This window comes from Mandrillus leucophaeus, unplaced genomic scaffold (genome assembly GCF_000951045.1).
Source record: "Mandrillus leucophaeus isolate KB7577 unplaced genomic scaffold, Mleu.le_1.0 Scaffold844, whole genome shotgun sequence".
In the NCBI taxonomy this organism is placed as follows: Eukaryota; Metazoa; Chordata; class Mammalia; order Primates; family Cercopithecidae; genus Mandrillus; species Mandrillus leucophaeus.
The window spans coordinates 664,349-681,437 of NW_012109186.1; the positions used below are offsets into that span (position 1 = coordinate 664,349).

The following is a 17,089-nucleotide window of genomic DNA, read 5'->3' on the forward strand; positions in this document are numbered from 1 at the left end:
AGTGTTTTTCAGTTTTCAGTGTACAGATCTTTCACTTCATTGGTTAAATTTATTCCTAAGCATTTTGTTTGTTTTTATACTACTATAAATGGCATTGTTTTCTTGATTTCTTTTTCTGATTATTTTCATGTAAAGAAATGAAACTGAGTTTTGTATGTTGATTTCGTAGCCTCCAATGTTACTGAACTTATTAGTTCTAACAGTTTTTTAGTGGAGTCCTTAGGGATTTCTATATATAGGATCATGTCCTCTGCAAACTAGGATGATTTTAATTCTTTATTTCTGATTTGGATACCTTTTATTTGTTTTTCTTGTCTAATTGCTTTTGGTAGTACTTCCAGTACTGTGTTAAAGAGAAATGATGAGAGGTGGGCATCCTTATCTTGTTCCTGATCTTAGAGGTAAAGCTTTTAATTTTTCCCCATGGAGTGTGATATGACCTGTGGGGTTTCATAAATGGCCTTTATTATGTCGAGGAAATTTCCTTCTGTAACTATTTTTTTCTTTTTTCTTTTTCTTTTTCTTTTTCTTTTTTTTTTTTTGAGACGAGTCTCGCTCTGTTGCCCAGGCTGGAGTGCAGTGGTGTGATCTCGGCTCACTGCAACCTCCACCTCTGGAGTTCAAGCAGTTTTCTGCCTCAGCCTCCCGAGTGGCTGGGATTACAGACACCTGCCACCATGCCTGGCTAAATTTTTTGTTTTTTTAGTAGAGATAGAGTTTCACCGTCTTGGCCAGGCTGGTCTTGAACTCCTGACCTCGTGATCCACCCACCTCGACCTCCCAAAATGCTGATATTACAGACATGAGCCACTGTGCCCGGCCTTGTGTAACTATTTTTCGAGAGGTTTTATCATGAAAGGATTTTGAACTTTGCCAAATGCTTTTTCTGCATCTATTGAGATGATTATGTCGTTTTCATCTTTTATTTTGTTAACGTGATGTATCACATTGGCTACTTTACATGTGTTAAAACAACCTTACATCCCAGGAATAAATCCCACTTGGGCCTGGCGTATAAACTTTTTGATGTGTTGTTGAATTGGGTTAGTTAGTATTTTATTGAGGGTTTTAATATCTATGTTCATCAGTGATATTGGCCTATAGTTTTCTTTTCTTTCGGTGTCTTTGTCTGCCTTTGGTATCAGGGTGATGCTTACCTCGCAAAAAGAGTTTGGAAGTATTTCCTGTAATTCTGTTTTCTGGAAGAGTTTAAGAATTGGTATTCATTGTTTTTTGAATGTTTGGTAGAATTCAGTTTTGAAGCTATCTGGTTCTGGGCTCTTTTTTGTTGGCAGGTTTTTTTTATTACTACTTATTTCTTTTTTCTTAATTTTATTTTTAATTTAATTATTTTATTCTATTTTATTTGAGACAGAGTATTGCTCTGTCTCCCAGGCTGGAGTGCAGTGGCGTGATCTCAGCTTGCTGCAGCCTCCGCCTCCCAGGTTCAAGCAGTTCTCCTGTCTCAGCCTCCCAAGTAGCTGGGATTACAGGTGCCCACCACCATGCTTGGCTAATTTTTTGTATTTTTAGTAGAGACGGGGTTTTGCCATGTTGGCCAGGCTGTTCTCGAACTCCTGACACCGTGTGATCCACCTGCCTGGGCCTCCCAAAGTGTTGGGATTACAGGCGTGAGCCATCTTAATTTTGTTGGATAAATTTATGGGGTACATGTGTAATTTTGTTACATGGATATATTATGTAGTGGTGAAGTCAGGGCTTTTAGTGTACCCACAGAATAATGTACATTCTACCCATTAAGTAGTTTCTCATTCACTCTTCTCCTTTTCCCCCACCCTTCCAAGTCTCCATTGTGTATCGTTACACACTCTACATCCACGTGTTCAGATTATTTAGCCCCATTTATAAGGGAGAAGATGACACTACTTATCTTTCTGTGTCTCAGTTGTTTCACTTAAGATAATGACCTCCGGTTCCATCCTTGTTACTGCAGAAGACATGCTTTTGTTCTTTTTTATGGCCAAATAGTATTCCACTGTGTATATATACTACATGTTCTTTATTGATCTTTTGATAGACACTTAGGTTGATTCCATAGCTTTGCTATTGTGAATAGTGCTACAATAAACATATAAATGCAGGTATCTTTTTTTTAAATCTTTTTGATATAATGATCTCTTTTTCTCTTGGTAGATACCTAGTAGTGGGATTGCTGGATCAAATGTTAGTTCTATTTTTAGTTCTTTGAGTAATCTCCATACTGTTTTTCATGGAGTTTGTGCTAATTTACATTCCCACCAATAGTGTAAACATATTCTCTTTCCTCCCCATCTTTGCCAGCATTTATTTTTTGACTTTTAAATAATAGCCATTCTAACTGGGGAAGATATGTCATTGTGGTTTTGATTTGCATTTTTCCGACGTTTAGTGATGTTGAGAATTTTTTCATATGCTTGTTGGCCATTTGTTATATCTTCTTTTGAAAAATGTCTATTTATGACTTTTGCCCACTTTTTAATGGAATTATTTGTTTTGTTTTTTGTTGTTGTTTGAGTTCCTTGTAAATTCTAGATATCAGTCCCCTGTTGGGTGTATAGTTTGGAAATATTTCCTCCCATTCTGCAGATTGTCTGTTCACTCTGTTAGTTATTTGTTTTGCTGTACGGAAGCTTTTTATTTAAGTCCCATTTGTGTATTTTTGTTTTTGTGGCTTTGCTTTTGAGGTCTTAGTGATGAATTATTTGCCTAGAGCAGTGTCCAGAATGAATTTCTCTAGGTTTACTTCTAATATTTTTATTGTTTCAGCTCTTACATTTAAGTCTTTAATCTATCTTGTGTTGATTTTTGCATGTGGTTAGAGATAATGGTGCAGTTTCATTCTTCTGCATGTGGGAATCCAATTTTCTTAGAACCATTTATTGAAAAGAGTGTCCTTTCCTGAGTATATGTTTTCGTTGACTTTGTCAAAGGTCAGTTGACTGTCAGTATGTGTCTCTATTTCTGTGTTCTGTACTCTGTTCCATTGATCTTTGTGTCTGTTTTTGTACCAGTACCATGCTGGTTTGTTTACTGTAGCCTTGTAGGGTAATTTGAAGTCAAGTAATGTGATACCTTCGGCTTTGTTCAAGAATTAATATTATTGGCCAGGCATGGTGGCTCACGCCTGTAATCCCAGCACTTTGGGAGGCTGAGGCAGGCAGATCACTTGAGGCCAGGAGTTCGAGATCAGCCTGGCCAACGTGGCAAAACCCCGTCTCTACTAAAAATACACACACACAAAAATAATAAGCCGAGCATGGTGGCAGGCACCTGTAGTCCCATCGGTAGCCTGAGGCAGGAGAATGGCTTGAAGCCGTGAGGCTGAGGTTGCAGTGAACCGAGATCGTGCCCCTGTACTCCATCCTGGGCAACAAGAGCGAAACTCCGTCTAGGGAAAAAAAAAAAGAGAATTAATATTATTAAAATGACCATACTACCCAAAGCATTCTACAGATTCAAACCTATTTCTATCAAAATACCAATGTCATTTTTTATATAATTAGAAAAAAAAATCCTAAAAGTCTTATGGAACCAAATAAGAGCCCCAGTAGCCTCAGTCTCTTTATTTGTAATTGGTCTGTTGAGGCTGTTTCTTTCTTATTCAGTGTTGATATATTGTATGTTTGTAGGAATTTATTTCCTGTAGATTATTCAACTTCTTGGTATATAATTTTTCATACTAATTCTTTATGATCCTTCCTTATTTCTGAGGCATTGGATTGTAATGTGTTCATGTCTATTTTATTTATTTGAGTCCTCTCACTTTTTTCTTAATAGGCTAAGGGTTTGTTGGCTTGCCTTATTTTTTTTTTTTTCAAAAAACCGGATTTTTTCTCTATATCATCTATTATTTGATTTACTAATGCTTTGATAATTATTTCCTTCCTTCTGCAAGCTTTGGGTTTAGCTTATTCTTTTTCTAGCTTCTAGAGGTGTAAAGATAGATTCCTTATTTGAGATTTTTTTTTTAATGTCGGCATTTATCATTAAAATTTTCCTTTTATTACTAAAGTATTTTCTTTAACCACATTCAAATGAAATTAGAAACCAATAACTGAAGGAAAGTTTAAAAATTTACAAATACATGTAAATTAAACAACATATACCTAAGTAACCAATGGACCAAAGAAGAAATCACAAGGGAAATTGAAAAATGCTTAGAGGTTAATGAAAACAAAAACACAGGGTTCTAGAATATGGGATATAACTTAAGTAATACTTAGAGAGAAATGTATGGTGGTAAATACCTGTATTAAAAAAGAAGGAGGATCTCAAATTTATAATCCAACCTTCTACTTTGAGAAAGTAAAATAAGAGCAAATTAAACCGAAAACAAGCAGGAGGGAGGAAATAATAAAGAAATATGGTAACAGAAAAACAGTAGGGAAAATCATTGAAACCAAAAGTAGGTTCTTTGAAAAGATTAACATAATGGACAAACCTTCCTTCACTTACAAAGTAATGGAAAAAAAAAAAAAGGCACAGCTAAAATAAGGGCTGGCTACAGTGAATCATGCCTGTTAACCCCAGCCTTTTGGGAGGCCAAGGTAGAACAATCCTTTAAAGCTAGGAGTTTAAGAACAGCCTGGTCAACAAAGCGAGACCCTGTCTCTACAAAAAATAAAATAAAATAAAAAATTAGCCAAACCTAGTGGCATGCACCTGTAGTACCAGCTTTTGGGAGGCTAAGGCAGGCAGATGGCTTGAGCCTGCAGGAGTTCGAGGTTGCAGTAAGCTGTGATTGCACCGCTTCACTCTAGCCTGGGTGACAGTGTAAGACCCTGTATCAAAAAAGAAAAAAAAAAAAAAACAGAAAGAAAAATGACCTAAAGTAAGGAATAAAAGAGTATCACTACCGACCTGACAGAAATAAAAAGAATTATAAGTGAATATTGTCAACAGCTGTATGCCAAGAAATTATATACCTCATTTTCATAGCAGTGATTTCTGTTACACAATAGAAATACCTCTATCAGGCAAAATAATAATCGGCAGGTTTTTATGCATTATTAGTGTTTCATATCACTACTAAATTTTCTATCATTCACTCATGGAGGCAAAATTTGCTATTTATTTAAACAACTTACATTGATTAAAACCGTGAATAGGAAAATATGTTATTGCTTAAATCCTGTTTTTTCCTTTTGATCGGTTTTGTTCTTTTGCATGTTACCTTCTTGATAATATTATTATATTAATGAAATGTGCATTCATTTTCTTTATGTTTTGTAGGAAAATGATAATTCTGTTGAAATTATTCTGGATAGAGCAAAGCTAATATTTACATTTTATGTATATCAAAAGCATAATTTTTGGAAGGTCTTTTTTTTTTTTTTTTTTTTTTGGGTTTGTTTTTTTGTTTTTTTTTTTGTTTTTTTTTAAAGGAGACAAGGTTTGCTCTGTCACCCAGGCTGGAGTGCAGTGGTGCAATCATAGCTCATTGTAACCTCAAACTCCTGGGCTCAAGTGATTATCCCACTTCAGCCTCCCAAATATATAGGGTATCTAGGGCTATAGTTGTGTGCCATCATACCTGGCTAATGTTTTTGGGTTTTTTTTTTCTTGGTAGAGACGGAGTCTCGCTGTGTTGTCCAGGCCTGTCTTGAACTCCTGGCCTCAAGCGGTCCTCCTGCCTCGGCCTCCCAAAGTGCTGTGATCACAGGTGTGAGCTACTGTCACTGCCCTAGAAGTAATTTTTTTGAGTGAGCATGGTTGGCGAGAGTCAGTAAAGGATGATCTGCATGGAGCGAAGTTTATTTATAACAGGCGTTTGTAATCTAGGATCCATGGATAGAATTTAGGTGATTGTATGTACCTGGATAAGAAAAAAGTTATGTATTAATTTCCCTTAACCTCTAGCTAAAGCAGCAGCATTTTTTCCAGTGATGAATAGAGGCAGCAATCTATAGTAGTGTTAGTGATAACCATGACTTTGTTACCAATAGAAATCAGAACTATTTTTACATGTTGTTCCTGATACCTCAAAATCATTTATGTTTACTTCAGAATTTTAGGTATTTATTAAACCTGTGCATATTTTGTTACTTAATGCATTAATTTTACAAAGCACGTATTTCTGTAGTACAAATTTGTTCTTTAATGTTTTGATAATTTCTATATGATGGGTTTCTTTTGTAATCCTATTTATTTTACGTGTTTCAAAACGATATTCTAAGAAAGAGAGTTTATAAGCTTCTCTACACTGCCAAAAGGGTTTATGTCACAAGATTAAAACTCCTAATCTAGAAACTTGGTTGATATAGACAATTTTTGTGTCTTTAACCATATTTCTTTTGATCAGGTGTGGGCAATAATAGTGAAGGTGGAAGAGGAAAGGCAGGTGCAAAGCTTTTCCAAGATTTTCAGATGTTAAGTAGAATATGGACTCATCCTTGGTGTTTGCAGCTAGACTACATTAGCAAAGAAAATAAGGTAAGTCAGGTAACTTAGTTTAAAGGCGTCTATTGAAAGCAGAATAAACTTAGAAGAATAATTGACCTACAGACTATATATTCAAATTTTCTATTGCTTTGTTCTATTCTATGTCTTATTTCTAACTTCTATATGTCTTGCATGTATTATGATTATAGAAGGAGTGTTAAATGTTATTTTGTTGAGCCCATTTTTAAAAACTTTATTTTGAAATAATTTTATACTTATAGAAAAGTTGCAAAAATAGTTGTGAGAATTCCCCTATACCTTTGACCTGGTTTCCTCTAATATCAGCATGTTGCATTAGTAAAGTTATCAAAACTAAGAAATTAACTTTGGTACAATACTATTAACTAAATGGCAGACTTTATTTGGATTTCTTCAATGTTTTTACTTATGTCTTTTTTTGTTTTCCATGATCCAATCTAGGACCTCCTATTGCATTTAGTAAGCGTATCTGTCCTGTCTTCTTTGTCTACTAAAATCTATAATAGTTCCTCAGTCCTTCCTTAGCTCATGCCAATTAACTTATTCTTAAATGAACATCATTATAACTTCCAATGTAAGTTGAGATATTCTATTAAAATAGTGGTCATTTTTTTTTTCTCTAGGGTTATTTTGACGAAGACAGTATGGATGAATTTATAGCCTCAGATTCTGATGAAACCTCCATGAGTTTAAGCTCCGATGATTATACAAAGTAAATTGAATACTTTTTCGTGCTCTCCTGTATTGGCAAAGTTAAAACCCCTACTTGCTGATTGACCTCTTATAATTGGCATTTATATCTTTCCTATGCTTTTCTAACAATCTGAATGGTTTTTTTTTTTTTTTTTTTTTTTTTTTTTTTTTAGAAAGAAGAAAAAAGGGAAAAAGGGAAAAAAAGATAGTAGCTCAAGTGGAAGTGGCAGTGACAATGATGTTGAAGTGATTAAGGTGTGGAATTCAAGATCTCGGGGAGGTGGTGAAGGAAATGTGGATGAAACAGGAAACAATCCTTCTGTTTCTTTAAAGCTGGAAGAAAGTGAGTCTAATGAATGTTGTCTTTATCATGGAACAGTGATTTGGAAAATGTCATGTCGTTAGTCCTTCTTTCAGTCACTTACCTGACTAATTGACTCAACGGAATTTCTTTCCTCAATTGATGAGTCTAATCGAGTACTCATAATTACAGTAAATATCTGATGAATCTTTAATTTATAAGCAAGCTACTCTGCGCTCTCTGGTATTTGGGAGGAAAGGTAAAAAGAAAAACTAATGTTTATTTACTTGTATATACCTAAACTCTATTATTTTAACTACATGTGTTAGCTAACTGAATTCTTGAGCAGGCTTGCAGTATAGTTGATAGTTTTAAAAATGAGTAGGAGAACTGGAATTCAGACCTAGATATGTCTAATCTCAAAGTCACCATAATATTTTCACTTAACTGTATGGGAATAAATGGAAACATTTCAGATGATCAATTGTGATTGTAGTTAAGTTTTAGTCAGTATTATACAGTAAAACTATTTTAAGCATTTAGTCTTTTTCCTTTGTGATTCTTCATAATCTGCAATTATCTACTTTAGGTTTCCTGTATATTATGTACAGTTTGTATCACCTCCTTTGTTTTCTTTCTGTCTCTCTTGTGCATGAAAGTGAAGTCTTAGACTGAACTCTGCAGTAGTTTAAGTTGTCTTTACCTATATATGAGTTGAAGGATTAGTGTTGAGACACTGTATCCTACTAGTGCAGCCTGTATGTCTAGGAGCTTAAAAACTGGGACCAAATATCTGCCTATTTGAAATAGCAGATACTGTGAAGAGAGAACAAGGTAGTGGCTTTAAATATTTGGCATTTGGGAGTTGTGGAGCAAAGTAGTTAACTGTCTGTAAGGAGAAGAGAGTTGTGGGGGCTAACTAGGTTAGTGATCCTGTGATCAAATAAACTTGGCTGGTCTCAGGCCTACAGCTGAAATAACTTGGTGATTAATTATTTTAATTTTATTTTTTATAATTTCAACTTTTATTTTCAGGGGTACATATGCTAGTTGGTTAACATGGGTATATTGCATGATGCTTAGCTTTGGGGTGTGATTGATTCCATCCCCAGGTACTGAACATAGTACTCAGTAGTTAGTTTTTCAGTCTTTGCCCCCTTTCTCTCTCCCCACTCTAGTAGTCCTCCATGTCTGTCGCTCTCCTCTTTATATCCATGTGTACCCAGTGTTTAGCTCTTACTTATATGTAAGAACATGCAGTATTTGGCTTTCTGTTTCTGTGTTAATGCACTTAGTATATAATGGCCTCCAGCTGCATCCTTGTTGCTGCAAAGGATATGATTTTGTTCTTTTTTGTGGCTGTGTATATTCCATGGTTTATATGTACCACATTTTCTTTATCCAATCCACTATTGATGGGCACCTAGGTTGATTCCATGTTTTTGCTGTTGTGAATAGTGCTGTATATGAGTGCATGTGTCTTTTTGGTAGATTTATTTTCCTTTTGTTTTATACTTGTAATGAGATTGCTGGGTCAAATTGCAGTTCTGCTTTAAGTTCTTTGAGAAATCTCTAAACTGCCTTCCATAGGTGATTAACTAATTTACATTCCCAACAACATAAATGTTCCCTTTTCTTTGCCCCTTCTCCAGCATCTGCTGTTTTTTGACTTTTTAATAATAGCTATTCTGACTGGTGTGAGATCGTATCTCATTGTGGTTTGGATTTGCATTTCTCCTGTGATTAATGATGATGAGCATTTTTTCATGTTTGTTGGCTGCTTGTGTGTTCTCTTTTGAGAAGTATCTGTTCTTGTCTTTTGCCCACTTTTTAATGGAGTTATTTGTTTTTTTGCTGTTGAATTAAATTCCTTATAGATTCTGGATATTAGACCATTGTTGGATACATAGTTTATGAGTATTTTCTCTCATTCTGTAGGTTGTCTGTTTACTCTGTTGATAGTTTTTTTTGTTATTTTGTGTTTTTTTGTTTGTTTTTTGTTTTTGCTGTGCAGAAGCTCTTTAGTTTAATTAGGTCCTAGTTGTCAATTTTTGTTTCTATTGCAATTGTTTTTGAGGAATTAGTCATAAATTCTTTATAATTTGGTGATTTCTTTATAAACATTTCTCTCTTCAGTACCTCCATGTAATAGACAGATGGCAGTCTAACAGTAGACTCTGACTTCTCTTAAGAAATCAGGGGAATAGTGAAAATTAAACTACAAAATTTCTCTTCTCATTCTTCTCTTCTGTTACCCCATAAAAGCAGTTTACTATCAGTGTTCATCTTCTGGATAGATATAAAGAATATTTTTATCAGAATAATACATTATTATAGTGTAATTTAAGGCAGTGAGAGGTTCTTGTATCTCCTTCACTGCTGCCCCAATCTGCCTTTTCCACATAAATTCCTCAGTCTCTCATATCATAGTTAAAAATATATAAAGTTTACATATTCCTGGAAATTATTTTCTTAAAATACTCTTGTTGAATTTTTTTCTCATAACTTATGGCTAGGAGGAGCAGAAGAGTAGACCAGTCAGTGTGCATTGTCCTGTGCTATAAATGGGTTACGTAAGAGTATACTGAGATTTTTTTTTTTTTTAAGTGTACTGAGATGTTGATCCTTCATCACTTGGGAGTACAATTGGAATCTGAGGCAGCTGGTTTGCCTCCATAAATGAGTAGTCTCTTCTATTTTTCCTGGTCTACTATATAAGCATTAACAGTTTTTACATATGCCATAATGTGAATGGGTTGGAAAGCACTGAGGGCAGAATGTAGGAGGCTACATGTCATGAGCCCGAAAACATGCAGGGAAGGCCATCAGTTCCAAAAGACAAATTTTGACCACTTGTCTAGGATTTTTGTTTCATTTTAGTTGTGTGCAATCAAATATAAGTCATTTGTATATGGATATATTTTATATATTTTTGTAGCTTATGTACCTGTATAGTATATTAGAAGCATTCTCCAGAACTAATAGATAATAAGAATTTATTTTTTTCTTTGCATCTGAGTTAACTCCATATAAAACGGAGTGTATCATAATGTATGGACATACATAGCTGGTACTGTATAACTTTTAAAAAATTACTTTCTTACAGTAAATATAAGAAAACCTGAATAAGAAGTATTAAGGGGCTAGTCTGCCTCCTTAGCGCAGTAGACAGCACGTCGGTCTCATAATCTGAGGGAAGTATTAAGGGGCTGACAATGTTGTACCTGGAATTTGAAATGGATATTAAATAATTAACTAGCTATAATTGTGCTACAATATGATTTTTGCCACATATTTTATTTTCACGTCAAAGAGTTACTGTTTGCTTTAATCCTTTTGTAGTAGCTTTCTCATTTTTCTGAGAAGCAGCATCTTGAATGAGTCATTTAAGTTTAGCTTACATCATCCCCATTTCTGTGTTTTAAATATTTTATTAGAAGGAGAGTTTGTGATCACAAAATGACTATGTAAATTACTTCAAAGTGTAGATTTATTATTAAGTATTTTTAGAGTAAGCTTCATTGGTAAGCATTTGCATTTTAAAACATATGTAATTAATTGCATAGATATAAACTTTTGTGACAGAATCCTTGTATATGATGTAGAGCCATAATATTAGTACTAATATACCATATTTATTCACTCAACAGATATTTATAAAGTGCTTACTATATGCCCAGACATAAGGAGGGAACTGATAAGCCTAAATGGTAAATTGAAGAAGGTATGCTATGGAAATCCTAGGGAGATGCTAGTCTTGAGACTAGCAGCTTTGATTTTCATTTATCCAGGGACAGAATTTGAGGCTTCGAGCCCTCTATAAGTTGGAGAGTTCTGTGACCCCTTCTCAAAGCCAAATCCCTTTAAAGTTTACAATCCCATGGACAATCCAGGGAGTTGACACGGAAGTTTATCTATTCAGCCAGGGCTCTTGGTTGGGAAAAATAGTTTCATTGAATTTACGGTCATGACCTTCACCTCACATACTTTATGGTTTGAATTTATGTTACTCATATATTCTAAAAAAATCCTAAGCTGAAATATTAACCTCACAAGTAATTCTGAGTTGGTGATTCCCTAGAGACCTGGTAGAAGCAAATGTAGAATCACTCTGGAATAATATGACATTAACTAGGGCTACCCAGAAATTTCACAAATTGTAGCTACACCTGAGAAAATAACCTTAGGAAAAGCTAGGAACAGAAAGTATTAGTAGTCAACCTGAGGAAAGTTAGCATACAAAATAAATGGCATGATTAGATTCTCAAGAACTTCTGATGATAGAAGTATTTGATAAAGACTATACATATGTCTAAAATAGTATTTTTAAAATTCCAATCATAACTTTATGCCAGAAAATTTAAAACTTAAAATACACAGTATTTAAGAAAAATATACTCAGCAATTAGCATTCATTGCAGTCATTTCATATCAGCCAAAAACAAGAAACAATCTAGATGTCTATGAGGAGAACTAATAAATGATAGTGTATTCATGCAGTGGAATACTGCATGGTAGTTAGAATGATTGAACGGGAACTCCATGACAAGCATGAGTAAGTCTTGCTTTGAGTGAAAAAGTAATTTGTAGGATTTTACAAACAGTATAGCCATTTGTATAGTTTAGTGATACACATGCAGTAAAAAACATAAAACACATGCAAAAAAGGGTAAATATATAATTTAGGGGTTTAGTTACCTATTGGAAAAGAAGGAAGGAAAGAGAATGGGATCATGTAGGATCTTATATTAGGCTTCGGATTATTAGGCTTCAGCTTCATCCGAAGTTTTAACAGTGTTAAAATTTGATGAAGATGGAATGTGGAAGCACATTTGTTTCTTATCTCTTAAATACTTTTCTGAGTATTTAAATTTTTGTAACAAAAATATATTTTAAAATACTTTGTATTAAAAAGCAATTGGGAAAGTGTATAAACATGCTAAACCTGCATATTTCTTATTTTGAATCAAACTATGTTGAAATCTTTTAATACATTATTTTATGCTACTTTCTCCTTCCACCTTTCATAGTCAAAGTTTGTGGGGAAAATATATAAGAACAAAATCATTTACTATGATATGCCGATTCTGGGGTCAATTCTTGTTGGCGGTTTCCAGATCCTAGTAGCACAGTGAAATGTTTTCTACTCCCGAGGTCTTTTCTGTCGTGATGACTGAGCCTTTCCATCTCTGTTGGTTGCTGTCTCATGGAGTATGTTTGGGGGCGTTTTACTCTCTTAGGGCCTGGTGGGAGGGGGTGGTTTCTCATCTCTTTGGGTTTCTGTCTTTCTGAACTCTACTCCTACCACGAGGGTTTGTCTCTTACACTTGCACTCTCTCAGAGTCAATCTCTTGGTTGTTCTCTTGTTTGGCATCTCCTTCCTTTCCCTTTTTCTATCTAGAGCTCACTCTTCTGGGAATAGTCTCTGTCTTTCTGTGCTGTATGTGTGTGTGTGCCTGCCTGTGTCTTTTTTCCCTCCCCTCTCCCAAGTCCCCATCAGTTTCTTACTCTCCCCATGGGTAGGTCTTTTTCTGTCTCTCTTGCTCTCTTTCCATTTCTTTTCTAATTTACCTACTTATGTTCCATTTGTCTTATTTAGGTAAAGCTACTTCCTCTTCTAATCCAAGCAGCCCAGCTCCAGACTGGTACAAAGATTTTGTTACAGATGCTGATGCTGAGGTTTTAGAGCATTCTGGAAAAATGGTACTTCTCTTTGAAATTCTTCGAATGGCAGAGGAAATTGGGGATAAAGTGTAAGTGCTTTACCATATTTATTATATAAATGAATCTTTTGATAATGTTTTTATTGCTTAAACAATGTATTTGAACAAATCTGTTGCTTTTCCTTCCTTCCTAAAGATGTGATTTATTTGATCATTGTAGTGCTAGGCCAATACAAGCAACTATCTTTTTTGTAAGCCACTAGTTTTGATTGCATATTCAGGTTATTTCTTCAGTGTAAATTTTTGCTTCTAGCTATTTCAACTTGAACTTATTTCCTTGGGTAGAGCTCTTAGTTGAAATTTGTGTTTCTCCATCTTCAAAATCATTTTTCGGTTTATGTAGTGTGGCTTCTACCCTGTTGCTGTACTGAGATTTCCCCCTGTAAAGTCACTAGTGACCTTCTAATCCTCAAATCCAGTGGACATCTCTCAGGCTGTATTTTATTTCACCTGCTTGATTATTCTTTATTCTTCTTCTTCTTTTTTTTTTTTTTTTTCTCTTCATCATGAGACAGAGTCTTGCTCTGTTGCCCAGGCTGGAGTACAGCGGCACAATCATGGCTTACTGCAGTCTTGACCTCGCAGGCTCAGGTGATCCTTCCACCTCAGCCTCTCCAGTAGCTGGGACCACAGGCACATGCCACCATACCCAGCTAGTTTTTTTATTTGTAGCAGGGACAGGGTTTCACTGTGTTGCCCAGGCTGGTCTTGACCTCTTGAGCTCAAGTAATCTGCGTGCCTCAGCCTCCCAAAGTGCTGGGATTACACGTGTGAGCCACCACACCCAGCCCAATTATTCTTTCTTTATCATTTATTCTTAGTTTTTTGTTCCACTTCTAACATTTTTGCCCATTCTCTTCTTTGTATCTTCACCCCTCTTTGAGACGGAGTTTTGCTGTTGTTGCCCAGGCTGGAGTGCAATGGTGCGATCTCGGCTCACCGCAACCTCCACCTCCCAGGTTCAAGTGATTCTCCTGCCTCAGCCTCCTGAGTAGCTGGGATTACACGCACGCACCACCATGCCCAGATAATTTTATTTTTAGTAGAGACAGGGTTCCTTCTTGTTGGTCAGGCTGGTCTCGAACTCCTGACCTCAGGTGATCCGCCTGCCTCAGCCTCCCAAAGTGCTGGGATTACAGGCATGAGCCACCACGCCTGGCCTCCAAAAACATATTTTTAAAGTTTTGAACCAGACTTATTGTCTAGGCTGCTAGGTCCCAACATCTGATTATAAACGATTTTTAGAAGGTATCTGAGATGCTTTTTGTTTTTTTGGTTTTTTTTTTTTTTTTTTTTGAGACAAAGTTTTGCTCTTGTTATCCAGGCTGGAGTGCAGCAGTGCAATCTCAGCTCACTGAAATCACCTCCGTTTCCTGGGTTCAAGTGATTCTCCAGCCTTGCCTCCTGAGTAGCTGGGATTACAAGCACACACCATCATGCCCAGCTAATTTTGTATTTTTAATAGAGACATGGTTTCACCATGTTGGCCCGGCTGGTCTTGAACTCCTGACCTCAGGTGATCCACCTGTCTCAGCCTCCCAAAATGCTGGGATTACAGGTATGAGCCACCGCGCTCAGCTTGAGATGCTTTTAATAAAATTTTTAAATAAGGCTAAAATAATCTTTTATGTTTAAAAAAAATCTCAAAATATGATCTCAGAAACAAAAGAGTTCTTCATGTTGTCTGCAACTGGAAAAGGTTAATAGAGAGAACCATTCGTATAGACATTTAATCCTAACAACTTTTTTCCTTTTTCACCGTAAGACTTCTCTGAGTTCAGTGGTTCCCAGAACCAGCCTTAATTACTAACTGACTAAAATCAACCTGTTTCCAGTATAGAAACCCAGATTACAGATTAATTCCAATTTAATAATTAGTATTTCTAAGACTTTAAGTTTCTCACTTACAGGAACTTTCAAGAACTTAATTTGTAGCTTAGAAAGAATTGATTCAATTATGTTTTTGATTTTGGGAAAGATAAACTACTGAGGGGTCAAAGCATAGGCCTTGGTCATTTGAGCTGAGCACTAGGAATCAATTCATTTTCTTACCAGCATTCTAGACGTAGTTAACTGGGAGATACTAGACTCCGACAGTGTGGAGCTCAGGAAGTCATACAATAAAAAACACTTATGTGGTTAACTCCAACAGCCATTTCATAGGTTCAATTTTCTGTTCTACTAATTCTGAAGATATGTAGCAGGGAATGTTGAAGGATCTTCAGGAGTCATAAGCACCTTCATCTCCTATAGTATAGCTTTTAGAATAAAAATAAAACTTAAAGCATACTTGCCACAGGTATATTGTTTCTTGTATACTGATCTACTTTCTTTGCATATATAAAGGACAATAGAAGACCTCTTATATTCTTTTTCGAGATTTTTTTCTTTTCTAGTATATAAGTATGTTATAAATTCTCACCAGTGGGTTAGACTAGAATAATAATTTTAAAACTATTTCTCAGAGCCCCTGCAAATTGATGACCAAGAGGAGAGGGTAAGGGCACAGTAACATTTTTCCTCCTCCTCCCACAATGCCTAAAACAGCTTGCTTTTATAATTTATTTTATTTGAACTCTACACAAAACTTGATGTGAACAAATAGTTTTCATGGCTAAAAAGGAGTTAGAAAATTACTAGGGCAGAGAATCAGGAATTTGCAGACATATTTGAAATGTGATGACAAAGTGTTATAGAATGCATGTAATTTTAAATTACTAAAATACTTGTAATAGGAAAACTTTTTACATTCTCTAAACAGTGTCTTTTGTAGAGCAGAAGTTTTAAATTTTGATGAAGTCTAATTTATCAACTTTTAAAGCAATCATACTTTGTGTCATGTGTAAATAATTTTTTGCCTAACCCACGTTATGAAGATTTTCTTCTGTGTTCTTCTAAACTTTGTTTTTACAGTTAGATTTATGCTCCATTTTAAGTTATTTTTTGCAAAAAGTATGCAGTTTAGGTTGAAGTTCGCTTTTTTTCATGTGGATGTTCAGTTTTACCAAGACCTTTTTTTTTTTTCCTTTGAGACAGAGTCTCGCTTTGTCGCCCAGGCTGGAGTGCAGTGGCGCAATCTTGGCTCACTGCAAGGTCTGCCTCCTGGGTTCACGCCATTCTTCTGCCTCAGCCTCCCGAGTAGCTGGGACTACAGGTGCCCACCACCACGCCCAGCTAATTTTTTGTATTTTTAGTAGAGACGGGGTTTCACCTCATTAGCCAGGATGGTCTTGATGTCCTGACCTTGTGATCCACCCGTCTCAGCCTCCCGAAGTGCTGGGATTGTAAAAGCGTGAGCCGCCGCGCCCGGCTACCAAGACCATTGTTTAAAACATTATCGTTTTACCATTGAAATGCCTGGGCCCTACAATTAATTATACTATGTGGCTCTCTATCTGGATTCTATTCCGTTCTATTGATCTGTGCCTGTCCCTTTACCGGTACTACACTGTCTTGGTTACTGTAACTTTGTAAGTATTGAAATCATGAAGAGTCAGCCCTCCAACTTTGTTTTTCTTTTTCAGAATTGTCTTCTCTCCTCTGATGTGGCATTCTCATATACATTTTACAATCACCATGTAATGTCTACAAAAAAATCCTGCTGGGATTTTTGTTACAATTGTGTTAAATTTGTAGATCGATTTAGGAAGAAGTGATATCTTTACTAGGAATCTTCTAATCCATAAACACTAATCTGTTTTTTTAGCCTTGTTTTCAGCCAGTCCCTCATATCTCTGGACTTGATTGAAGATTTTCTTGAATTAGCTAGTAGGGAGAAGACAGAAGATAAAGATAAACCCCTTATTTATAAAGGTGAGCTACAAATATTTCTGTATCGTAATTTTTAAAATACTGATTTAAACATACTATACAAACATTTTAACAACAAAAGAAACAAAACTACCCAGAGTCTCACAACACTAACATATCAACATTTTTTTGCAATGTCTCT

At 35.6% G+C, this 17,089-nt stretch overlaps 1 protein-coding gene across 4 annotated transcripts in view; it reads left to right on the forward strand.

Annotated features, from left to right (window-relative positions):
* Window positions 1–17,089, forward strand: part of ATRX (alpha thalassemia/mental retardation syndrome X-linked) — a 280,335-nt gene that overhangs the window by 178,967 nt on the left and 84,279 nt on the right. For all 4 annotated transcript variants that reach the window (XM_011968463.1, XM_011968465.1, XM_011968464.1 and 1 more), the window contains 5 exons: window positions 6,302–6,432; window positions 7,044–7,132; window positions 7,287–7,456; window positions 13,014–13,167; window positions 16,844–16,950. In XM_011968463.1, coding sequence (XP_011823853.1) covers window positions 6,302–6,432; window positions 7,044–7,132; window positions 7,287–7,456; window positions 13,014–13,167; window positions 16,844–16,950 — 651 coding nt within the window. The remainder of the gene's footprint in view (window positions 1–6,301; window positions 6,433–7,043; window positions 7,133–7,286; window positions 7,457–13,013; window positions 13,168–16,843; window positions 16,951–17,089) is intronic.